At 43.7% G+C, this 25,970-nt stretch overlaps 1 protein-coding gene across 2 annotated transcripts in view; it reads right to left on the minus strand.

Moving 5' to 3' along the window:
• MYBBP1A (MYB binding protein 1a) overlaps positions 1-23,942 on the minus strand; it is a 119,730-nt gene extending 95,788 nt beyond the window's left edge. The window contains exons 1-8 of one of the 2 annotated variants that reach the window (XM_029612669.1): positions 23,589-23,942; positions 21,024-21,119; positions 14,371-14,454; positions 13,737-13,811; positions 13,093-13,200; positions 12,133-12,323; positions 11,020-11,187; positions 10,654-10,771 (exon numbers count right to left, since the gene is read on the minus strand). In XM_029612669.1, the coding sequence (XP_029468529.1) occupies positions 10,654-10,771; positions 11,020-11,187; positions 12,133-12,323; positions 13,093-13,200; positions 13,737-13,811; positions 14,371-14,454; positions 21,024-21,119; positions 23,589-23,807 (1,059 nt within the window). In that variant the 5' untranslated portion in view covers positions 23,808-23,942. The remainder of the gene's footprint in view (positions 1-10,653; positions 10,772-11,019; positions 11,188-12,132; positions 12,324-13,092; positions 13,201-13,736; positions 13,812-14,370; positions 14,455-21,023; positions 21,120-23,588) is intronic. The other variant, XM_029612670.1, reaches the window with a different exon arrangement.
• Between the last annotated feature and the right edge of the window lie 2,028 nt (positions 23,943-25,970).

Here is a 25,970-nt window from a genome sequence, read left to right on the forward strand (position 1 = left end):
AGATAAAAAAATCCAGGGGCTGATCATCCTTCTGCAAAGGATGTTAAGCGTTACAATGACAGACTAGTAATAAGAAAGAAGAATCCCAATCCATTCAATGCAAGAACCAACCCCTCCATAACCAACTTGAATACTGTGTACAATTCTGGTCGCCACATCTCAAAAAAGATATAATTGCGATGGAGAAGGTACAGAGAAGGGCTACCAAAATGATAAGGGGAATGGAACAACTCTCCTATGAGGAAAGACTAAAGAGGTTAGGACTTTTCAGCTTGGAGAAGAGATGACTGAGGGGGGATTTGATAGAGGTGTTTAAAATCATGAGAGGTCTAGAACGGGTAGATGTGAATCGGTTATTTACTCTTTCGGATAACAGAAAGACTAGGGGGCACTCCATGAAGTTAGCATGGGGCACATTTAAAACTAATCGGAGAAAGTTCTTTTTTACTCAACACACAATTAGACTCTGGAATTTGTTGCTGGAGGATGTGGTTAGTGCAGTTAATATAGCTGTGTTTAAAAAAGGATTGGATAAGTTCTTGGAGGAGAAGTCCATTACCTGCTATTAAGTTCACTTAGAGAATAGCCACTGCCATTAGCAATGGTTACATGGATAGACTTAGTTTTTGGGTACTTGCCAGGTTCTTATGGCCTGGATTGGCCACTGTTGGAAACAGGATGCTGGGCTTGATGGACCTTTTGTCTGATCCAGTATGGCATTTTCTTATGTTCTTAACTGAAGGAGCAGGTCATGTTACACAGAGTCATTAAGATTTTATACTAACACTACCGCAGATAATCAAAACTACCGTACTTGCTCCAAGGAACAGAGTAACAACATCCAAGCTACAAGAAACAAACAGTTGCAAAAGAATAGTATGGGGGTCTTGATCTTTCAGCCATGTTACCAAGGGTTTCCAAACTAATTGAAAGGAGGGGAAATGTATCCTGTTTCACTGCAGTGAGATATGCCAGACAATAATGATTATGTAATGGGCTCCATCTGATGATGTCTCCCATGTGTGAAGACTAACATCCTACTGTCCTTAGAGAACACCTGTTACAGGTAAGCAACTCTGCTTCTCCTTTGTATTTCTAGCTCCTTTGGAACCAGTGCTGGTATCCTGGTGCTATGAGCCTGGTCTCACAAGTACCTGTGGATATTTCCAAAGACCACTCCCTCCCTCTGGCTCCTTCCAGACCCGTCTATCATGGGTTCTAAAGCCATTCACCAAGTTTTGTCTTTATCAAGTATGACTACTTCCTCCCCTCCCTACTGGTGCTGCGCTTTCACAGCTTCCCCAGCCCCAACAGAACTGGAGTTCAGAAGCGTTTCTATTTTTAAATGTATCTATGTACACTCGTTGATATTGGCTCCCACTATTCTTTGCAGAAATCTAGATTGCATTAACCGTTCCAGTGTAATTATCTCGCTCTCAAAGGTGGCTGCTGTGCTAATTGAGTGTTTTGGAAATACTGCAGCAAAAACTTAAGTAGGCGTGCACCTGGAATTTTAGGCCTCAAAATTTTGGGCCAGATTTTAAAAGGGTTTCGCGCATAAGGTACGCGCGGAACCCTTTTAAAACCCCCCTGCGCGCGCCGAGCCTATTTTGCAAAGGCTCGGCGGTGCGCGCAAGCCCCGGGATGCGCGTAAGTCCTGGGCTTCGCAAAGGGGGCATGTCGGGTGGGCGGCGCGAATTTCGGGGCTTTCCGGGGGCATGGTTGAGGCCTCCAGACCAGCCCCCGGGTTGGGTTATGGTGCGCCAGCAGCCTGCTGGCAGGCGTAACTTACCCAAAGGTAGGTAGGTCACAATTTCTCCAACATTTGTCCAATACAGAAGGAAACATTTTATGATGTCTAACTGGGGTCAAATGCCATCGATACAGAATTTTATAGCAGTGTTCCTGTAGAACAGTAGAAATGAAGCACTTCGTTGTCTTATAGACTACTAAATCCCAGTCATCATCATCATCATCCAATGTTTCCCCCAAGTCTTGGTTCCAGGCCTTACTGTGAGAAAATATGAGGAGGGTGAGTGTTGAGCATAGTATATATCTTGGATGTTATACCCCACACTTTATCAGAGTGTTTGCAATAGTTATCAAGCAAGGATTTAGATAAGCGCAAAGATCTCACTCTCAAAGACCTTAAAAAATGACGGACCTGTGTGTAAGCATAAAAAGCTTCCCAGACCTAGCGAGTATTTTCAGGCTAAATCTCCTAAGCCTAAAATGGTACTCTCTCTCTTAGAAAATGTCCAATATTAGTAATGCCTTGGATGGCCCACTCTGTGAAAATGCGAGACCCTATTCCCACAGGAAAGTTGGTATTGTGGAATAAGTAAGAAAGGTGAAAATAGTTACAAGATCCCACCAGTTTAGATTCCCATGGAGCCCATACTCTTAACGTGTTACAAAGGGCTGGCTGCAAGTAGACCAGTGGTCTCCAGGAATGTAGGATTGCCATGGAAGTGCCCGTAAAGGCATCAACCCCACCAAGATTTGTTCTAACTGCACCCACTATTTAATTTCGACCTTTTTATATATGTCCACTAGGGCCCTAAGTTGCGCCACTGCAAAATACCATAAAAGGTTAGGGGCTCCCAATCCATCACTATTTTTGGGGAGGAATAATACAGCTCGTGCTACCCTTGGTGGCCGCGTCTTCCAAATAAAGCCATAAATCCTCTTCTGCCACAGCCTTAATATAGTAGCTGAGATTTAGATGGGGATTGTGGAGAAAAAATAAAGAAGGCAAGGCAGAACATTCATTTTGACAACCGCAATGTGGCCTATCCAAGAAAAGTGTTCCCTGTTCCACGTATTTAAATCTCTCTCAATATTCCTCCAAAGGGGAGTATAATTAAAATCAAAAACGTCCAAGTTGCAGGATCCAATTTGCACACCTAAATATTTTATCAACTTTTTTGCTCAACGGAAGGGAAATTTTTGTGTTATGGTCCTCACCCGGTAAGTTGATATTCAGGAGCTCAGATTTAACATAATTCACTTTAAAGTCAGCTTCATTATAGAAGTAATCTAGCTCACTCATCACTCCCTTGAGAGACTTATTGGGTTCAGTGAGTGTAAATAAAATATCGTCTGCAAATAACGATAACTTAAAATGCAGACGCTGAAGTACCACCCCAGAAATGTGGTCTGATAAGCGAACCCTCACCGCGAAGGGCTCAAGAAAAAGGGCGAACATAGGTGACAACGGGCATCCTTGCCTAGTGCCTCACTGGATATTAAAGCTGGGCCCATAAACTCCATTCACCTTTACCCGCGCTTTGGGGAAGTCATAAAGCTTTGCTATCCATTGCTGAAAAAAGTGTCCCGAATTGCATTTTCTGCAAGATCTTAAATAAAAATGGCCAGTGCACAAGATCAAAGGCCTTTTCAGCATCAAATGATAGCAGAGCAGAGGGAACCTGTTGGTGTTTAACCCAATCCAAGAAGTCAACTATTTTCGGATGTTATCTCCCACCATACGAGATGGGATAAAGCCCACTTGGTCATTATATTACCCTCATGATTTTCTAATATATCTAAACAAATGAGAAGGAAATGGCCTGTACTAACCATAAACTTTGATGCCATGTATCGTTTTCTGCTGGCAGAGCTTAAGCTCCCTGCCGGTCTGCTGTTGCTGGGGTGCATCTTACTGCGAAGGTCTGCGTACTTCAGGTCAAACATCCGCATGGGCTACGGAGGCCCCCTCCAGTTCAAACAGGTGGCATTTGACTGCGCCACGCCAGCCTTCGCAGTAAAATGCAACCCGGCAACAGCAGACCGGCAGGGAGCTCAAGCTCTGCCAGCAGAAGACGATACATGGCATCAAAGTTTATGGTTAGTACAGGCCATTTCCTTCTCATTTGTTTAGATATATTAGAAAATCATGAGGGTAATATACTGCCTGGGATAGAGGACACATGACACAAACTTTTACTTTTTTAGTTCATGGTATAGTTCACTGATTTATGATAAAATGTTTCTTGCATATGAAGCAATGTGGATTTTCAGAACTGATTAGCAGTTTCTGACAGCTGAAATTAATGAAAAGCAAATAGAATGACTGCCTGTGCTGATTACGTGGCTACCTGTTGAAATATTAGGAGCAAATTGCTCTCCTAATCAATGTAATATAGCCCTGACTTACTTATTGAACTTTGCAGCAGTCATGAAAGTTTAAAAAGACTGGTGTGAGAGGGCTGTGTGTATGAGGGAGAGAGTCTGAGTGTGTGATTGTCTGTGGGTATGTGTATATGTGAGGGAGAGCCGGAGAGGGAACTTGTATGTGCGAGACCCTGTGTGGGAGTGGGAGAGAGAGCTAGTGAATGTGAAAGAGCCTGTGTGTGTATGTGGGGAGGGGAAAGAGCCTATGTATGTATGTGAGGGAGAGAAAACCAGTGAGTGTGAGTACCTGTGTGGATGTTCTCTGCCTTACTATAAAAAACAAAACCGAAAAAATATCCCATAGACGGCCAACAGGGGGAAGCTTCATACAGAGCCGATCATGGGGACAGAATTTTTTTTTTCTTATTTTCCTCCTCTAAATCTTAGGTGCGTTTTATGGTCAGGTGTGTCTTATAGTGCGAAAAATACGGTAGTTGCAATGGAGAAGGTACAGTGAAGGGCGACCAAAATGATAAAGGGGATGGAACAGCTCCCCTATGAGGAAAGACTAAAGAGGTTAGGACTTTTCAGCTTGGAGAAGAGACGACTGAGGGGGGATATGATAGAGGTATTTAAAATCATGAAAGGTCTAGAATAGGTAAATAAGAATCGGTTATTTACTCTTTTGGATAATAGAAAGACTAGGGGGCACTCCATGAAATTAGCATGTGGCACATTTAAAACTAATCGAAGAAAGTTCTTTTTCACTCAACGCACAATTAAACTCTGGAATTTGTTGACAGAGTGCAGTTAGTGTAGCTGTGCTTAAGAGGATTGGATAAGTTCTTGGAGGAGAAGTCCATTACCTGCTATTAATTAAGATGACTTAGAAAATAGCCACTGCTATTACTAGCAACAGTAACATGGGATAGACAGTTTTTGGGAACTTGCCAGGTTCTTATGGCCTGGATTGGCCACTGTTGGAAACAGGATGCTGGGCTTAATGGAACCTTGGTCTGACCCAGTATGGCATGTTCTTATGTTATGCCTTAGTGAATCAGGCCCTCTGTTAGCTCTGCAAAATCGGCGACTAGCTGGCAATCTAGATGATAGCATGCCATCAGGCAAATCGGGGGAGGAGTCTGCTGAGACCTAGAAATGGTACTGGCCAGTACTCCCCTCCCCCCACCCCCAAGGAAAATAAAATAAAACCTGTAAACTTTACTAAACTGAAAGGACAATCTTAAAACAGAAAGACGACTCCTCCATAACACAAAGACATTGATTCTACAGTATCATTATGCCGACACAATGCACTGCCATCTCACTATTTTTGCATTAAGTGAATACAGATATAACCAGCAGAAGATTTCAGGAAATAATACCGTTAAAGAACTGATTATGGGTTGGTAACCTTTTTTCAGGCAAGTACCCGTCCCCTTCCCCTCTCCCAAAAAATATAGGGCAACAGCTCTGAGCGATGTCGTCATGCAATGGGTGGGGAGTCCCTTCCATGGAGAGGCAGGTTTCTGTAGGGCCGATAGCATTGGGCACCCCTGGATCAACCCCTCATAGGCGAGGGGTCTTGTAACTGCTTTCTCTTATCTTCCGGTAGCCGGGGGACTGGAGATTCACCCCACTTACTGGCCAGCTTTTCCAATTCGCTCCTGAAAAGGAGTGATCCCTTAAAGGGCATCTTTGTGAGGTGTGCCTTAGAGCTCGCATCTGCTGACCAATTTTGCAGCCATAGCTGTCTTCTGGCTGCTATCACTGAAGCCACTTCTTTGGCTGAGGTACGGACTAGGTCAGAGCTCCACAGCTTCTCTGGGTCATCCACCTCTTTAGAGAGGAGCAGGCATGAGTGTGTTTGGGAATTCTATGCCTAAGTAGTTTGTGCGTAGACTGTGCATGACGTTGTGCACGTATGTATGTGTGCGTGCCCTTCTGCACACAGCCGGCACACATCATGGGTACCAACGTTATATGGAGGGCAATGAAAGGCACACAAAACTGCGCGCAAGATGTCGTTGACGCAGCCTACCATGCGGTGTGCCAACAAAGCCTGAAATGGGGCCTAGCCCACTGGGGGGCTGCTCAACCCATTCGGATGCCCACTTCCCTTTACAGCAACAGCATGGGAACGACGTTGGTACGGCGCGCCGAGCAAGGAGACCGGAGGAAGTCTTACCAAAACACCTCCATCGTCTCTGAATGGGAAATTCTCTCTTTTTTTTTTTTAAACTTACCTGGACTCAGCGCTTACTGGCTGAGTACAGAGACAGTCTCCGGGTGCAGGAGGCGAGGGCTTTGGCCATCACCACCGCACTTGGCTTCCTGCACCCACTGCCTTTCAGCTGCTCCAGCAGCAAAGACCATGCCAGGAACCGGCTATTGGACCAAGGCAAACCTCTGAGGGATCTCGGAAATCACCTCAAGAATTCTTAACTGGGGGAGGGACCACTAGGTATCACCAGAGGAGAGCTGGGCTCAATCTTTTCTCCAATTTAAAGGTAAAATGTCTTCTCCTAAACAGTACAGTGATCCCAATAGGAAAAGCACATCCACATCTGCTAGGAGACAGAGAGATTCCGAGGGGGCTGAGGTCACTACAGGGGTATATCTAAGGTGACGTCAGCTTTGCAACCTGACTCCGTCTCCATCTGCTGGCAGGGGAGCACATAACCCATTGGTCCTACACGCTAGGAAAGGAAACTTGCATGCGAAAGGTCCCTTTGAAGGCGGATGTGATTTACGCATGTAACAGCCCACAAATTTACATGGGCTGATACACAATTATGCAGAGAAAGCACCGATTCAAAACTCTGTATCATTGATCTTTTTAAAACTATGTCAAAGTCACACACAATTTTCGTGAGCATCACAGAAGGGAGAATCGGGATCATGGCCCAGGACAGCATCCATACAGGGACAAGATATTGAAGACATATGAAAAGAAAAGAAAAAAAAAGAAGAGAGATTGTGCAAAGCATGAACCACAAATCGAAGAATGGACTTCAACTGGAGCCCCGGAGAATACATATATAGAAACATAGAAATGACGGCAAAAGAAGACCAAACAGTCCATCCAGTCTGCCCAGCAAAGCTTTCACTCCCCCCCACCCCCCTAATACTTGTTACTCTTGTCCCTTGTAAGTGACTTTTTTTGTTCTATTTCCCTTCCACCCCCGCCATCGATCTAGTTAGCAGTGCTGGAGCTGCATCTAAGTGAAGTAGCTAGCTAATTGGTTAGGAGTATCAGTGCTGGAGCTGCATTTAAGTGAAGTATCTAGCTAATTGTTTAGGGGTATTAACCGCCATCATAGCAAGCTACTCCCACGCAAGTCCAGTCTGTGCAACTCAGTCCTTGTTGGTTGTTGTCCGAATATAAATCATCTTTTCATCATTTCCCTGCCGTTGAAGCAGAGATCTTTTCATCATTCCCCCTGCCATTGAAGCAGAGAACTATGCTGGTTATCAATGAAAGTGAAGTATCAGGCTTATTTGGTCAGGGGTAGTAACCGCCGTATCAAGCAAGCTACGCCCCTGCTTTTTTGTGGATGCAAATCCTTTTTTTTCACATTTCCTCTTGCCGTTGAAGCATAGAGCAATGTTGGAGTCGCATTAATCGTGCGTATGTTTATTGAATAAGGACATTAATTTCCAGGTAGTAGCCATCATTCCTGCAAGCCGCCTCCATGCCTCTTCACTTCATTCACATCCTCTAGACTTTATGGATCCACAGTGTTTATCCCATGCCTCTGAAATCCTTCACAGTTTTGGTCTTCACCACTTCCTCCGGAAGGGCGTTCCAGGCATCCACCACCCTCTCCGTGAAGAAATACTTTCCGACATTGGTTCAGAGTCTTCCTCCCTGGAGTTCTAAATCGTGACCCCTGGTTCTGCTGATTTTTTTGCAACGGAAAAGGATTGTCATTGTCTTTGGATCATTAAAACCTTTCAAGTATCTGAAAGGCTGTATCATATCACCTCTGCTCCTCCTTTCCTCTAGGTGTACATATTTAGATTCTTCAATCTCCCATCATAAGTCATTGATGAAAACCCTCCACCTTTTTGGTCACCCTTCTCTGTACCGCCTCCATCCTGTCTCTGTCCCTACAAAGATAAGATCTCCAGAACTGAACACAGTACTCCAGGTAAGGCCTCACCAAGGACCTGTACAAGGGGATAATCACATGCTTTTTCTTACTCGATATTCCTCTCTCTATGCAGCCCAGCATTCTTCTGGCTTTGGCTATTGCCTTGTCACATTGTTTCGCCAACTTTCAGATCAATAGACACTATCACCCCCAGGTCTCTCTCCTGCTCCATGCACATCAGCCCTTCTCCCCCCATCGAATACAGTTCTTTCGGATTTCCACACCCCATATGCATGACTCTGCACTTCTTGGAGTTGAATTTCAGCTGCCACATCTTCGACCACTCTTCCAGCTTCCTTAAATCCCGTCTCATTCTCTCCACTCCTTCTGGCGTGTCCACTCTGTTGCAGATCTTAGTGTCATCCACCAAAAGGCAAGCCTTACCTTCTATCCCATCCGCAATGTCGCTCACAAAGATATTGAACAGGACCTGTCCCAACACCGATCCCTGCGGCACTCCGCTCAACACAGCTTTCTCTTCAGAGTAAGTTCCATTCACCATTACACATTGTCTTCTGTCCGTCAACCAGTTTGTAATCCAGGCCACCACCTTGGCACTCACTCCTAAGTTTCTCATTTTATTCACTAGTCTCCTGTGCGTGACCGTGTCGAAAGCTTTGCTGAAGTCCAAGTAGATGACATCGAGCGCTCTTCCTCGATCCATTTCCTTGGTTACCCAGTCAAAAAGGTCAATCAGATTTGTGTGACAGGATCTTCCCCCTGGGGAATCCATGCTGCCTCTGGTCCAGCAATTCTCCCAACTGTAGATAGTTCACTATTCTTTCAACAGCGACTCCATTACTTTTCCCACCACCGAGGTGAGGTTAACTGATCTGTAGTTACCAGCCTCTTCTCTGTTCCCACTCTTGTGAAGCAGGCCCACCACCGCTCTTCTCCAATCACTTGGCACCACTCCCGTTTCTAGTGATCTATTGAACAGGTCATGCAGCGGAACCACCAGCACATCTCTGAGCTCCCTCAGTATCCTGGGATGAACCTCATCAGGCCCCATGGCTTTGTCCACTTTCAGTTTCCCCAGCTCTTCCCATACATTCTCTACTGTAAATGGAGTTTCATCTACTTCATTTCCCTCCAATTTCTTGTTAACTAGCGACGGTCCTTCTCCGGGTCCTCTTTAGTGAACACAGAACTGAAGTATTCGTTTAATATTTCTGCCATTTCTTCGTTTCTTTCCACACATTGATCCTTTTCACCTTTCAATTTCACTATACCACTCTGAACTTTTCTCCTTTCACTGATGTATCTGAAAAATGTTTTGTCACCTCTCTTTACCTCTCTGGAAATCCTTTTTTCCGCTTGACTTTTTGCTGTCTTGATTACTTTCTTTGTCTCCTTCAGTTCCACCAGATATTCTTTGTGTTCCACTCTTTGGGATCCTTTATATTTCTTGAATGCTGTTCTTTTAGCCTTTATTTTGTCAGCCACCTCCTTTGAGAACCAGACAGGTTTCATTCTTCTTTTGCTTTTCTTTACTTTTCTAACATATAGATTAGTTGCCATGGTAATTGCTCCTTTAAGTTTGGTCCACTGTTGCTCCGCTTCTCTCTCGTTCTCCAAGCCTACTAGTTCTTCCTCCAGGTATTTCCCCATTTCATCAAAGTCTGTGTTTTTGAACTGCAAAACTTGGGTCCGTGTGCTTCTTCTCCGTATCCTTTTTGTGACATTAAACCATACCGTTTGATGATCACTGGTGCTGAGGTGGGCACCCACCTGGACATCAGAGACATTATCTCCATTAGTGAGCACTAAATCTAGTATAGCTCTCTCTCTCGTGGGTTCCATTACCATTTGTTTGAACAAAGCTCCTTGCAGGGCATCCACTATTTCTCTACTATTGTTAAGATTCTGCAGATGGGATTCTCCAGTCTACATCTGGCAAATTAAAGTCTCCAACGATCACTTCTCCCCTTCTTTCCCATCTTTTGGATGACTTCAACCAGATCTCATGTCAAGCTCTTCCTTTTGGTTTGAAGGCCTGTAAACCACTCCAATAAAAATGGATGCCCCATTTTTTTTTAGGTTGGCCCATAGTGCTTCTTCATTGCCCCATCTTCCTTGCAGCTCAGATGCTTGAATATTGTTTCTGATATAAAGAGCCACTCCTCCCCCTTTCCTATCCTCTCTGTCCTTTCTTAAAAAAGGATTGGATAAGTTCTTGGAGGAGAAGTCCATTACCTGCTATTAAGTTCACTTAGAGAATAGCCACTGCCATTAGCAATGGTTACATGGAATAGACTTAGTTTTTGGGTACTTGCCAGGTTCTTGTGGCCTGGATTGGCCACTGTTGGAAACAGGATGCTGGGCTTGATGGACCCTTGGTCTGACCCAGTATGGCATTTTCTTATGTTCTTATACCCACCTGAGCAGACACAACATGTTCCCCATAATGCCGCATCACTGAACCTTTGAGCAGAATCGGAAGCTGATCCAGAGAGAGCAGTGGCAGGGCAGCACCCAGCAACCGGAAGCACATGTAACTACAGAATATAAAAGAACAAGCAGATGTCTTACAAAATTGCTAAAACATTCAGTCAGCTACATCACTGACAAAACAAAATCCCCAGAGGCTAATCTAAAGATCAGTTAAAAAAAAAAAAAATTCTCCACTGCCCTCCCACCGTGCAGATGACAGCACCTGCTGATAAACACGCCATCCATCCCCCGTGGCTTTCTGTAATACCTTTGGAGCAGAGAGAGAGAGAGGGGGGGGGGACTTTAAACCTACCTGCAAGGGCCAGACTGGTCCTTCAGCAGCCCATTCTCCACCGCTTCCCCCCAGAAGAGCTCAAACGTTCCCTCTTTCAGAGACACCTGCAGGAGATCCAATCCCACGGCAGAAAGACTGCGTTCCTTCTTCATGGACCTGGCAGCCATCTTCAGGAGTTCGACTAGCCTACCGGTAAACACCAGAAGAAAAAAATAAGTTACGCCGGCCCCAAAATCTGAGCAGGATTTTTCAGACGGGGCAAGCCCCGATGATGCTAAGTACAAAAAAAGAAAAAAACAAACAAACCAAAAAGCAACCACTCCAGTCCCCAGGCTTCGCTCTAAGTCCATACCCATGTGCCGATCTTTGCATTTCTCCCATTGGCTGGATGCAGACGTAGTTTTCAAAAGAGTTTTGTTGTAGGCCAAAAAAAACCACAAAAAACTCAGAAGCCTTTTCTTAAAACTAAAGCCCTGGCCTTGTTTTTATTTTTCAATGGAGCATTGAGACATCAAGATATCTGTGAAGGCCCATAAAACAGAAACCAAAACAAAAAAAAAAAAACAGACCTTCAAAAAATTCCTTCTTTTGTATGCATTGCTTTAAACCATCACATACACGCTGCTTCAGGACAGACCAGAATACGGCAACTCAACGTCGGGGACGGAAACAAGGATGCTAACTGGGATCCAAGGGGCCTACGTGTGGTTTTTGTAAGCTCAGCTGCTACCCCAACATCTTTTTTTATCCCAGGGTTTGGAGATATCCCAGCTGACGGATTCCAGTTTTTTTCCGGGAACATTTGGAATACCGCCAGAACCCTACAAGTTATCCGGTTGTACAATGGAACGACCTAGTGTCCATCTCATCAAAGTTGGTGAAATCGCTGTTGCTTCTCTTTTACATTTGATGTTTTCACAATCACAGGAGGCCAGCGGATATCAAAGACAGGTAACTATGTTCGTTTGTCATCTGCCACTTTCCAAAACGCTTCTAGCAGCCCTGACCCATATCATGAAGGTAAACAGGCCACTAGAAAAGTCCACGCCCTCTTCACCTAAGGAGTTTCGTTTTATTTTTATTATTTCTAAGGAAAGAACGATGATGCTCTCGGACTCTTTAACAACGTACTTTGGTATGTTCTCCTTTGTGACGACGGCCAACGATCCCAATAGTTTCTTTAACTTCTTGGGCTTAAGAACGTCAGGAAACTTCTGCATCCCAACCAGCAAGAGATGCAGCTGTCCTGGGGTGCTCAGCGCAGACGACAGATCAGTCTGGAGAACCCCAAAGAGCAGCTCTTCGAAGATGGCCTTTGGCATCTAAGGAACACAACCAAAGGAGGAGAAACACAGTTTTAAGAGAGACGGCCATCAGATGTTGGAAGACAGGTCCATGAGTAATTATTAGCCAGGCAGGGAAAAGCCATCTCTTCTCCTCTAAATGAGCAACAAGGAATGGACTTTCCCATTAGATCTGCCGGGTACAGCCCGGTGACCTGGACTGGCCACTGAGAGAGACCAGATGTCGGGCTCGATGGATTGCTGGTCTGACCTAGAACAGCACTTCTTCTGTTCTCAAAGTTACATTTCCTTACGACAGTGCAGGAGACAGAGATGGGGGAGGGGGGGTCAGACAGAGGAACGTGGTGTCATTGCACTTGGGACCCTTGCAATACTTGTAAACCATACAAAGGGACTGACACCATTATCCCAGGTGGTACTTGGCATTCTACCAAAACTGTAATCTTTTTTTTTCAATGCTGTACTTGCTACCCCTGGATTTATTCATGGGGATGCATTTACACCCTAGTGGGCATCTTGCTGTGCTAGCGCATAGAGCACCCTCTGTCCCATAAGACCAGCAAGTTCTTAGGGGAGCGAAGGAAAAACATTCCGAGAGGGGGAGGGGGCCTTGAGTGAGAAAAAAATAAATGTGTTAGTTTGGTGCACATCATCGTAGGCTCTTGCAACATATAATTTTAGCAAGAACAATAAGAAACCCTCAGAGATTCAAGGAACACTGAATTACAAACTGAATCTCTTAAACCCATCCTCACAAAATATTTTTTTAAAGCAGTCTCACACTTACCTCAGAGAGAATATCAGCCAGAGTGTTCCTCGGCAGATCTTTCAGATGTTCCCTGTATTCAGCCAGGCTCTGCAGTAGCTGAACACACTGCACAAGCACCTTTCGCTCCTACAAAATGTGTCAAAACTTGACTTTACAGATCTAAAAAACATTCTCACCTCTCTTCTAGCACCTACAGAACCCCCTCCACTCTGTCCCAAGCTCAGTTACCTATTTATTAGTCCTAAAGGTTTAATGGCCTGGCTTCCTAGCACTAGGACCTTACATCCTTAACAGACTGGAGAAGGTGAGGCCTGCAGAAGTTAGGTGCTGGCTAAGAGCTTACAAGGCAAGTAGGTACCTGAAGCAATGGGAAATAAAAGTGACTTTGCCCAAGATCACGAGAAATGTCAGTGGCAGCAGAGTGGGGGAGTGGGATTTGAACCCTGGGCTTTCCTGGTTCTCAGCCCATGACTCTAACCTTAGGCCTCGCTTCCGCCCTGCAACCAGATGGAGAAATCAGATTTCCCTGAAGAGATAACTCCACAGCCTCGTCTCCAGCCCCTGGCTCTGGACGCAGTTTTCAGGATTTCAGGGGCTCTGAAAAGGAGCACCAGTACAAGAAGGGACCCCAGTTTGAAGGGGGAGGGGCGATCTGGACCTACCTTCATGAGGCGACCAGACTGAAATAATGCCAGCACCCCAAAGAAGTTTCCAAAGGCTGCACTCCTGAACAGTTTCTGAAACAGAAAGAATCAGCATGGGGATAGAACAGCCACATCGTCACCTAAAGGTATTGACAGCTGCACCATACATTTGAGAAAAGCAGATTAGATATCAAAGAATAGAATAGGTTCATAATCGATCTACACAGGCCTATAAATCCTTCCAGAGGAGGAGATGGTGATTCGGTTACGGGCTTGGGCAATCCGGGCACAACCGCATTAGGCATTCAAATCCAAATCATCTTTAACCTACTCCACAAGGTGCAAACTAAACCCACTTCAGAATGTTATAAATTGTGCAACATAGTTTGCTTCAAAGACTGTTGACAGCGCAGTCCAAAACCTAATCAAAGGTAGACAGTTCCACGGACCCGGATATTATGCCAGGTTGCCACATCCTCACCTCCACACTGAGGGTGCAACATTGTGAGTCTGTGTCTGTTTACTGGAGCTGAAAAACGCAGCCTGCAGCTCACAGAAAAAGGCCATGTGCGTCGCCACCCAGTACGGAAAAAAGAAACAAACATCGCAGCTAATTGCAGAAAAATTAGCCAAGTAAAAGAAGAGCCCTTACCTTTTTCACTTTCTGAAGATTGTGTCTTTCTTGGATCTGTTCTAGTACCGTGATGAGTGGGATTTCTTCAAAAAACTGCAGAACCTAGGAAGTAGTATCAACACATCAGTCCTTCCATTATTAACAGATCCCGTCCGCCTTAAAATGATAAACCAAGGACAAAAACTAAAGCCATCAGGCTTCTCTTGGAGACAAAGAGAGCCATGTCTGTATTCCAAAGTCAAAGCAAAGTACTCATTAACTTTCCAATTTCTGTTTTTGCAAACCAGGTGGCTGGCAGCGCAGTGGTTAGAACAGAAAAATGTGAACAAGTCGACTGGATCCCAGCAGCCACTCCTCACCGTGTGACCTTACAGCAAGCCACTTACTTCCAACATACACAGTAGCCCTGTATGCTATCTAGAGTGCTATGAAAATAATGTGCTTTCTGCAATAAAGGAAAATTGGTTCTTACCGGCTAATTTGTGTTCCTGTAGTACCACAGATCAGTCCAGACCTTGGGTTTTGCCTCCAATCCAGCAGAGGGAGACAGAGAAAGATTCTACTGACTCTGCCCTATACCTTGGGGTGCCACCTGCAGTCCGTCAGAATTTAACAATATCAAAGCAGAAGTCCAACCAAGAAAATTAACTAGCTATGAATGTCGGCTCTGTATCATACTTCCTACTCACAAACCCTAAGTGGAAGCAGAATCCTGAGGAACCAGAAAAATGCAGTTTAAATACCAAAACTGTGATCGAGCGGACGCTCCATAAAAAAATTTGCTATACACAGACAAAACAGGCAGGCCTCTGGACTGATCCGTGGTACTACAGGAACGAAAATTAGCAGGTAAGAACCAATTTTCCTTTCCCTGTACATACCCGGATCAGTCCAGACCCTGGGATGTACCAGAGAGTCCCGCTCAGAGAACACCCTCTCCGAAGGCTGACAAACTCAGAGACTGGACATCCAAACGGTAATGACGAGCAAAAGTGTGCGACTTCCAAGTCGCCGCCTTGCAAATCTCCTGAGGAGAAACTTGTTGACACTCTGCCCATGACGCAGCTTGCGACCAAGTGGAATGAGCCCTCAAACCTACCGGAAGATCCCGACGAGCCAGAAGATAAGCTGACCTGATTGTCTCCTTCAACCAGTGAGCAATCGTAGCCCAGGAAACTTTATGACCCTTGCGAGGACCACTCCACAGTACAAACAAATGATCAGACATTCGAAAACTGTTGGTAACTTTGAGATAACGCAACAGCACACGTCGCACATCCAATCTCTTGAGATCCTTGGAGGAAGGATCCATACAATCTAAACACGGAAAAGCCAGAAGCTCAACCGACTGATTTAGATGAAAAGAGGAAACTACTTTGGGCAAAAAAGAAGGCACGATTCGCAAGGAAACTCCCGCATCGGAAATCCTAAGAAAAGGCTCCCTGCAGGACAAGGCTTGTAACTCAAAAATTCTACGAGCCGAAGAAATGGCCACAAGAAAAACTACCTTCAACGTAAGATCTTTCAAAGTCGCATGCTTGAGGGGTTCAAAAGGCGCAGTGCACAGAGCCCTGAGCTCCAAATTTAAACTCCACGCAGGACAAGGGTTCCAAAACGGAGGACGCAGATGCTTTGCGCCTCGGAGAAAACGTGCCACATCTGGATGCGCCGCCAAAGACACTCCACGTACCTTACCCCGAAAGCATCCAAGGGCTGCGACTTGAACCCGAAAGGAACTGCAGGACAAACCTTTCACTAAGCCAGCTTGCAAAAAAAAAAAAAAGACAAAGTGTCCGAATTCGAAGCCTGCACCGGATCTAATTGGTGATCCACACACCAAGAGTCAATAACTCTCCACACTCTCACACACGCCAACGAGGTGGAAGGTTTACGAGAACGCAATAGAGTAGCCACCACGGCATCAGGCGGACGGAAACCATTACTGGAGTGCAACTTGAGCGCTTGCATTTCAAACTTTATTTGCAGATGACATCCTTTTCACACTGACTGATCCTGAGGTATCATTACAGGGGGCTATGACTGCTTTGGAGAATTTCCATCGGGTGTCTGGCTTTAAAGTGAACCTAGAAAAGTCGGAACTATTAAATCTAAATTTGCCTAGTCCGATTGTTGGGAGCATCACGAAAACTTTTCCTTTTAGATTTATGTATTTAATAATTTTTATATACCAACTTTTCATGCAAGCATATCAAATGAACCAGATGGAATTAGTAATTAACATAGAGAAAACAGAATTCCTATTACTGGAACGCAAAAATATTGAATTCATCCAAAACCCTATCATACTCAAAAACAACCAAACAATTAAACTCTCAGAAAAAGTGAGAAACCTGGGAGTAATAATTGACACTGAACTTAACCTAAAACAACACATATCGCTAAAAGTAAGGGAAGGATACGCCAAACTCATGACCCTTAGAAGACTAAAACCCCTACTTACAACAAACAATTTCTGATCAGTGTTACAGGCTCTAATTTTCGCTAGCACTGACTACTGTAATTCCCTCCTACTTGGATTACCACACACAACGATTAGACCACTCCAAATAATGCAGAACATGGCTGCCAGAATTCTGCCTGGTAAAAATAAAAGAGACCACATCACTGAAACCCTAATAGAATTGCACTGGTTACCCATCAAGCAAAGAATACATTACAAAACCCTATGTACCATACATAAATTAATACATGACGAAAAAGCCGAATGGCTGAATACAGCCCTTCGCCTACACGTCCCTAACAGGAACCTAAGATCAGCAAATAAAGCCTTACTGACCATCCCCTCAGTTAAAACAGCTAAACTAACCCAAGTAAGGGAAAGAGCGCTTTCCTTAGCAGGTCCTATGCTATGGAATACCATGCCTGTCGAGATCCGCTTACAAACAGACATCAAAACCTTCAGAAAACACGGTTATTTAAACAAGCCTACAACAATGAGAAAGGAAAGTAGTATACAGGGATAAAGAGAAAAACAAAAAACGATCTGCAGAACACTCATGCACACTACCCCAACCTACATGGGTATATATTCTACTTTTATTTTTAAATTTTTAAATATGTTTGCTCACAATTTAAAATATGAGACAATAAAGAATGGAAATGATAGAACATGATAACACTCACAATTATGAGTAATTATAAACGAGCTATGTTACCGTATAGTCTTGACACTTGTTTAGTGATAGATTTTATCTGTCTTCCAATATTAATATTGGTGCCTTCCTGTAAACCATTATGATGGTACTTAACTTAATGAGGGTATAGAAATAGGTTTACAGTAATTAGCAATTAACCATTTAAAATTATTTGCATTTCCAAAGAAGAAAGGAAGTAAATAATTAGTTATATTATGAAACAATGTAACATAGCAAACTAAATAGTAGGCTAAATAATCAAAATTTAAACACTTAGAGAGGAGCATAGTTAGGGGAGAGATAGTATAATAAGATAAAAATATACAATACCTTGGTATAAAATCAGAAGTGTAAGATAATTATGATAACAGCTCTTGGTAGGCTTGTTTAAAAAGCCAAGTTTTAATCCCCCTTTTTAAATAATTTGATGTCTGCTTCTAATCGTAATTCCTGCGGAATAGAGTTCCATAGAAGGGGTCCAGCAATAGAGATAGATCTTTCTCTTACGTTATTTAGGTGGGCAATTTGGGGGGAAAGAATTGGTAGCATCCCTGTTCCGGTTGATCTGGTGATTCTTGAGGGGTTGTGGAAGTGAAATGAAGAGGTTAGCCATTTAATTTTTTCATTGTAGAGGGTTTTGTGAATTAGTGATAGGATTTTATGCTGGGCCCTGTATTTGAGCGGCAGCCAATGAAGTTCTTTTAATATTGGGGTGATATGTTCAGATCTTCTAGTACCTGTCAAGAATCTAGCTGCAGAGTTCTGCAGAAGTTGCAATGGTCTTGTGATATTTGCGGGAAGGCCTAAGAATAGTGAGTTACAGTAGTCTAATCTTGATAAGACAAGTGCCTGTAAGACAGTTCTAAAGTCTTTTGGGAATAGGAGGGGTTTTAATCTTTTGAGTATGTTTAATTTGAAGTAACCATCGCTTATGATTTTTTTAACACAGGATTTCATAGAGAATTCACAATCTATAAGAATCCCTAGATCTCGTACTTCTAGGGAGATGGGGTAGTTTTTGGCTGCTTCTTGAATTTCAATCTCTTTTGTCTTGCTTAATTTAGGTGAGATGTATAGGATTTCAGTTTTTTTTAGTATTTAGGGAAAGATTCATTTGGGTTAATACCTTTTCAATGGAAGATTGGTATATGTCCCAGAGCTTTAGAGTTTGGTCAATGGACTTTTGGATCGGTATTAAAATCTGAACGTCATCGGCATAGATAAAGTGTGTTAGAGCGAGGCCTGATAGAATTCTGCATTAAGGGAGCATATAGATATTAAATAGTGTAGAGGATAGAGAGGATCCTTAGGGCACTCCGAAGTTGAGATTGATGGGATGTGATTCTTTATCAAGAAATTTTACTTTGAAGGTTCTATTTGTTAGGTAAGAGCTAACTCATTTGAGCGCTAAGTCTTTAATGCCTATTTCGTTTATTCTACCAAGGAGGATATTATGGTTAACAGTATCAAAGGCTGCTGAGATGGGCAAAAACCTCTATTAAATACTTGGGGGTTCAAATTGGCTCGCATACTTCTCAATTATATACCCTTAATTACAACCCGCTGTGGGAAAAAAAAAAATCAATAAAGATCTGCATAATTGGACTAGGGAGTATTTTTCATGGATGGGGAGATTAGCGATTATTAAACTGGTTATCTTACCTTGCTTACTTTATTTTTTCTCTACTATACCAATTTTTATATCTCCCATCATATTAAAACAATGGCAAACAAAAATTTATGGCTTTATATGGCATAAAAAACCACCTAGGGTGGCTAGAACTACTTTATTTTTGCCCAAACTTGCAGGGGCTTGGGAGCACCGAATATCATTTGGTACTACGCTGCAGTGCAATTGCGCTTTCTGGTAGATTTCTATCATAAGGTTGATATTAAACAATGGGTTCAAATGGAACAGGCGCAGGTGGGTCCTATGCCTCTCCAGGCACTTCTGTGGCAACCCAAATCTACTTGGAGACCATTAACAAATTTGATGCCAGCCTTACAAACTACCTTACCATTGTGGAAGTACTGGAAAGCTAAATTAATGGGGAATTCTGCCTATCACCACCTATCTCGCTTATTTCGTAACATTACCTTTCAGGGGGGCATAGATAATCCCCAATTTACCACTTGGGAGTCGCAGGGGATATGAGACGATGAATATACCGGGGCCACATGGGCTCGGACAGGTACTCGCTTTTGCTCAGGTTCGACATTTTTTGCTTATGCTCATACAAGCTAACAGAGTGCATTCAGTGAAAACACTCTTTGAGAATTATTGTGAACACTTAGGTAAAATGAAGGGGGTTATTTCCAAAATATACAAATTGTTGAACAACCAAACACCCTATTCTGCAGCTCATATAAAAGCATGGCAAAGGGAACTGGGAAAGGAGCTAGACCATGAACTGTGGGGACTTAATATTCCTCCGGATATCCAAAGTGTCGATTTCTGCCCGTATACAGGAGCAATGTTATAAAATTTTGTATAGGTGGCATTTGACTCCAGACAAATTACACAGAATGATTCCTGCGATTCCCAATGTGTGTTGGAGGGGATGTGGACATATCGCTACCTATTTCCATGTGTGGTGGCAGTGCCCAAAGGCGGTTTTGTTTTGGAAAGGAGTTTATGAGTGGTTAGCCAGTATGATTACGGGACCAGGTGAAATGGACCCTAAATGTGTCTTACTTAATGTACCTCCGGAGGGATCCACCAAACAAGCAAATGAATTCTGCACCCAAGTTTTTGTGGCAGCTAAAGGGGAACTAGCTAGGGCTTGGAAGTCACCTGATCTTCCCTCTCTGGCAGTAGCTCTTCATAGTTTACACAGTCACTTTCAAATGGCTCGCCTCACAGCAGTGAAACATGACACTTTGGAGGCATTTAAGATTACTTGGGAGCCTACGATCCTGTGGTTACAGGAGGATCCCTCACACGGGACACTGGGTTCGCCCTTGAATTGTGGCTTCCATCCAGTATACTACGGACATGTCATATTATTATCGTTAGCATCGGATAAACTCAAGGAATGCAGAGACTGAGGATGTTGTATACTATATTTTAATTTTTCAGTTTAGCTTACATTCTTTCTTTTAAATGTATGAAGCGGTGCCCTGGAGGGGAGGGGGAACTCTATACAAACTACTACATGGAAAAACTGTACATATTTAGATGTTACAGCACTATACTCTAATTGTACATAGCATTAATTTCTGGATTTATCATGTTTTCAACATTTGGGACTTGCTGTACTAGATTTATATTTACTCTACTTGTTGCCAGTAGCAGGTGGGTCCAACTATCTGAAACTCATGTTCCACCATGATTTGTATGTACTTAATGCTATGTTTAATGCAATATATGTACTACAAATAAAAAAAAAAAAAAAAAAAAAGGACCCCCGGAATGTTATAATTAATTAATAAAAATAAACCATAGAAATCAATTTTACAGCGGCATCTTTCCAAAGACAATCAAGGGCTAATTAACTTCACTGAAAGAATGCTGACCTGGGCAAGCGCCAAGCTGAACCCTGGCCGAGCCGATTCTCGGGTGGCTGCCAGACCTTCTATCAACCGCTTCAGCGTGTATTTCAGTTCATCTTCCTAAAACACAGAAAAGACAGCAAAATTCTGCTACATGGAGGATATGGATCTGCTTACAGTATAAGGAACAGCAACAAACCAGCCTGTTCAAAAGAAGACAACATCCATCAAGCTGGGCAAATATTCATATGATGCGATTCAGGAAAAAACAGGGGTCAGACACTTTATGCCTCTGCTAATAATTACCTCAATTCTGCAAGTTTCCCTATCCATGAAAATAGTCAATACCTGACTATTAATGGATCTGGCTTTGCCACCACTAACTAAGCTCAATTTCTTGGCACAGACCATCAAGATTTACTAGCATACAAAGTCTAAGGAAAGATTAGCCCCAAGACCTAGGGATTTTTAAAAATTAACAGGCCGATACAGTAAAGTTTGCGGGAGAGCAGGCGAGCGCCAGTGTCCTGTGCGCGCGATTCAGTAAACCAAAATATTTAAATTAGGGCCCGTGGTAAATAAAGGCGCTAGGGACACTAGCGCGTCCCTAGCGCCTCTTTTTAGACAGGAGTGGTGGCTGTCAGCGGGTTTGACAGCAGACGCTCAATTTTGCCAGCGTCGGTTCTCGAGCCTGCCGACAGCCACTGGTTCGGAAACCGAATGCCGGCAAAACTGAGCATCCGGTTTTCAACCCGTGAGCCGCAGGCTGATTTAAAAATTTTTTTTTTTAACTTTTGGGACCTCCAACTTAATATCTCCATGATATTAAGCCGGAGGGTGCACAGAAAAGCAGTTTTTACTAGAGATGTGAATCGGAACTGATATCGGATCCGATTCTGGTTCCGATTCACATCTATAGAGATGTGAATCGGAACTGATATCGAATCCGATTCTGGTTCCGATTCACATCTCTAGTTTTTACTGCTTTTCTGTGAACTTCCCCAGCGCCGGCAGAAATTAACGCCTACCTCGTTTCAATCATCGGTGACCACGGACAATATTGAGTGTGGTAACCGATGATCACTGATGATTGAAACGAGGTAATACAGTCTTAAGCAATATAACTGACTGTTAAGCAGCATTTAAAACACTGCAAAATCGGCAGTGTGTGTTGCCATCTCTTTCAGCAAAAAGAAGCTCACTCAGTTTATGAGGTTTCTACGCTCATTTAACAGACTACATGGTAGTAGTTTTTTTCAGCTTGTAGGTATGATGTTTTTCTAATTGAAATCTTTGATCTGTACATCATACATACACAGTTTCATTTTGTGATAGTAATACATCTTGGCATGCATTATTTGGAAGTACTAGCTAGAAGTGAAGTGCTAAACCTGCTGGGCACCTAGAGAGCGCCATGACATTTTAATAGAAATAAGATGTTAGAATTACATACAGGCCAATTCAGTAAAGTATGCGGGAGAGCGGACGAACACCCGCTCTCCCGGCACACGCACAGGCCACTTGCCTGTGCGTGCGATTCTGTATTTAAATTAGGTGGTGTGGTAGAAACGGGCAAAAGGAGGCGCTAGGGACACTAGCGCATCCCTAGCACCTCCTTTTAACCAGGAGCAGCAGCTGTCAGCGGGTTTGACAGCCGACGCTCAATTTTGCCGGCACTGGTTCTCGAGCCCGCTGACAGCCACGGGCTCGGAAACCGGCAAAATTGAGCGTCCAGTTTTCGGCCCAACAGCCACCGGCCCATTTTAATTTTTTTTCCACTTTTTTTACTGCTTTTCTGTGCACTTTCCCGGTGCTGGCAGAAACTAGCGGCTACCTTTGGGTAGGCGCTAATTTCTTAAAGTAAAATGTGCGGCTTGGCTGCACATTTTACTTTCTGTATCGCGTGGGCATACCTAATAGGGCCATCAACATGCATTTGCATGTTGATGGCCTAATACATACATGCATTTGCATGTTGAGGGTGCTATTAGGTGCCGTGGGTTGGACGCGCGTTTTCCGCCCCTTTACTGAATAAGGGGTAAGGGAAAACGCCTGATAGTGCTGGAGTGTGTAACCCAAGCTTGCACTCAAGACAGCACAGATGTAACGTGGACTTATACTATGTACATAAGCACTACAGACCAGATCTATTACCGTCGCCTTCTATCAATCTCCTCTGTGTAACGTGTACATATAATTATACAGCTACCTGCTACAGTATTACTAAGTGTTCAAATTAACTATTTGACCAATACAATTAAGTAACCCACAAGAAGACAGTGAAATGTTCACACTCTTTAACTTTGCTGTTGGAGCAATATAAAACTTATACTCTATATAAGCCTAGATCACACTAGTCTCCTTTCACCCAGGTGCACCGCTGCAAGTGCCTGGTGCATCTGTGTCTGTATCTCAAATGATTATGGCCTTTGTTACAGACTAAACCGTGAACACCGGGGGCAATTTGCTCCCGTTGCCCAGGAGCTGCGCTGCCTTCCGTGGGCACAGTTACGAACACGCCACCCATTGCTTGATAGGTACAGGGAGAGGCTGAGTGGAGGCGGTGGCTTCCTCACCACACATACACACCTTCTCGCTACTCTTCAGATACCGAACAAGGCTCTCGGTGGCAGCCAGGCGCACAGTCTGCTCGGGCTTGGCGATGTCCCAGAAGAAATCCAGGAACTGCCGGTTCTGCCTGAGGAGCCCCGCCTGGAGATCTGTGACCTGCTCCCGCTTAGGCGGCAACGCCGCAACAGACTCTGAGGCCTCCTCCATTTCGGTAACAGGGAGCCAACGCACGGACATGCGGCGAGTAACCCCACGTGCAACCGAGCCGCAGCACCACCTCTTCCGGGGTCAGCGCGTGAGAGCAGAGCGCGCATGCGCGCCACTCTGCGGGTGCCGTTTGGTTGTGCTAGTGTCGTGTCTTGAGAATCTGAGGATAGTAATAACTTGTATTATTTTGGACAGTAAAGGCTCAGTGCAAGAATATTTTTACAACTGACTGCTACTTAGATGGAGAAAAGCAAGCATGCTTTCCCCACTTCTCCCCTCACCCGATTGCCAACTTTAGGATCAATTGTAGGGGATACAGTTTAACTGATCAGGAAAGAAAGCTACCGATATTTTGCTGAAAATAACGGTATGATTCTTCTCAGAGCTTTTTATACCTTTGCATGCAACAAAAGGAAGTGATAATGAGAATTATAGTGTATTGGCACAATCGGAATTATTTAACAAAGTTTACTAAGTTTTAGTAGACATAATAGTGCATTTCTAGACAATGACTGCAAATAAAGACTCCCAGGCTTATCCAGTTTTGCCATCTAATTTACCTATTTCTTTAGTTAACAGATGCCCTTATTTAGAGTACTTTAGCTTAAACAACAGTATTTAGTGTTACTGTAGACCCTACTTGATCTCTGTTTTTACCTCCTCAGCGCTAAAGATCCTTTCTGTCTGTCCCATGATTTTTTTTAATTTTGATACCTTATTTGCCCCATTCACTGAGCTGTTCCATGGATCTACTATCCGTTCTTCCTTCCTATCCCAGAGCACCTTACAAGAGCTCACAACCAGTGAGTGAAACAAAATAACAGTACAACATTAACACCAGTGTGGACTGGAGAGAGGACCAACCGAGGAGCTTAAGAGAAGGCCAGTTTGTCAAAAGATCTTAAAACAGGAGAAAATTTCTGGTGGGGATTCAGTCATCAGGGAAATAGACCTGAAGGCAGGTCTTGAATGAAACAAGAAAATGTCTATTAGGTTCCTCCACAAAACCAAGATACAAACTGCCTTGTTAGAAATTAATGTGAGGTTGATGTCACAGTCAACTTGGGTACAAATGGCCTGGCTAGGAACCAAATCAGTGCAGTAAAGGAGGAGTTTCAAGAAATTAGAGGAGGATCTTTGTTAGTAACTAGAACAGTGGTATATTTGGAAGAATTGCCTGTAAGCAGGATCTTCAATGCAAGGCTGATGAGCTGCTGTGATGATGAGTATAGATATATCAGGGGCTGCATGGTAAATGAAGGCATAAAGGGTGCATCTGCCTCAGAAGAGTCCTAAGATCTGAAGTGAATGGTTCAGATCATACACTACAGAAGTTTAAACTAGATGAAGGCAGTACAATAACAGATGGAAAATGTTACACTTGCATTGTCATCCCCTAAAAATAAATAATGTAAGTGGAAAACTAGGCATTTCACAAAGTTAATGGTAAACTTGGCAACAGGGCTGTACAGGGCCAGCTCTAGGGTAAATGGTGCCTTAGCTAAAAGCACCCTTCCTCACCTGATGCCCCCCCCCCCCCCAGCCTCTCTTTAGCCATGGCGGGATGGCCATGGCTAAAGAACCATACTATCTTTGGTCGCAGCAGGATGAGATCCACTGCAGCCATGCCACCATGGGATAGGTGATGGCATCCATGATGCCCCAGTTGACTGACCAGCTTGCCCACCCCTAAATCTGGCCCTAGTGGGGGGAAGAAGAAGAATTCCAGTGTCAAAACAAGGGAAGGAATATCTAGAAGGCTCTGAGAACAAAGGCTCATAATCTAGGTAACAAAATTCCTGACTTGCACTCCCTAATGGCAGAGGCAGATGTGGATATTGTTGCTGTCACTGAGACATGGTTCACTGGGATACAATCATACCAGGCTATAACCTCTGGGTAAAAAAGGGGGAGGAATACCTTTAATGTACAAAATAATATTAAAGCAATTGAAATGTAGGTGGTATGGAGTAAGGAGAGGTGCTGTGGAAGAGCTTAAAAAGGGGAGATCACACTTCCAATCTACACTAGAGTAATTTAAAGACCTCCAGCACAGGCAATAAAGTCAGACAAAGATTTAATCTTAAGACTGCATTGAAGGGGGAATGGTTATTATTGGAAGATTTTAATTTGCCGAAAGTGGATGGGAGCATCCCATGTGTAAAACCAGAAGTAAAAAACAAAACAAAACTG

Source organism: Rhinatrema bivittatum, chromosome 8 (genome assembly GCF_901001135.1).
Source record: "Rhinatrema bivittatum chromosome 8, aRhiBiv1.1, whole genome shotgun sequence".
In the NCBI taxonomy this organism is placed as follows: domain Eukaryota; kingdom Metazoa; phylum Chordata; class Amphibia; order Gymnophiona; family Rhinatrematidae; genus Rhinatrema; species Rhinatrema bivittatum.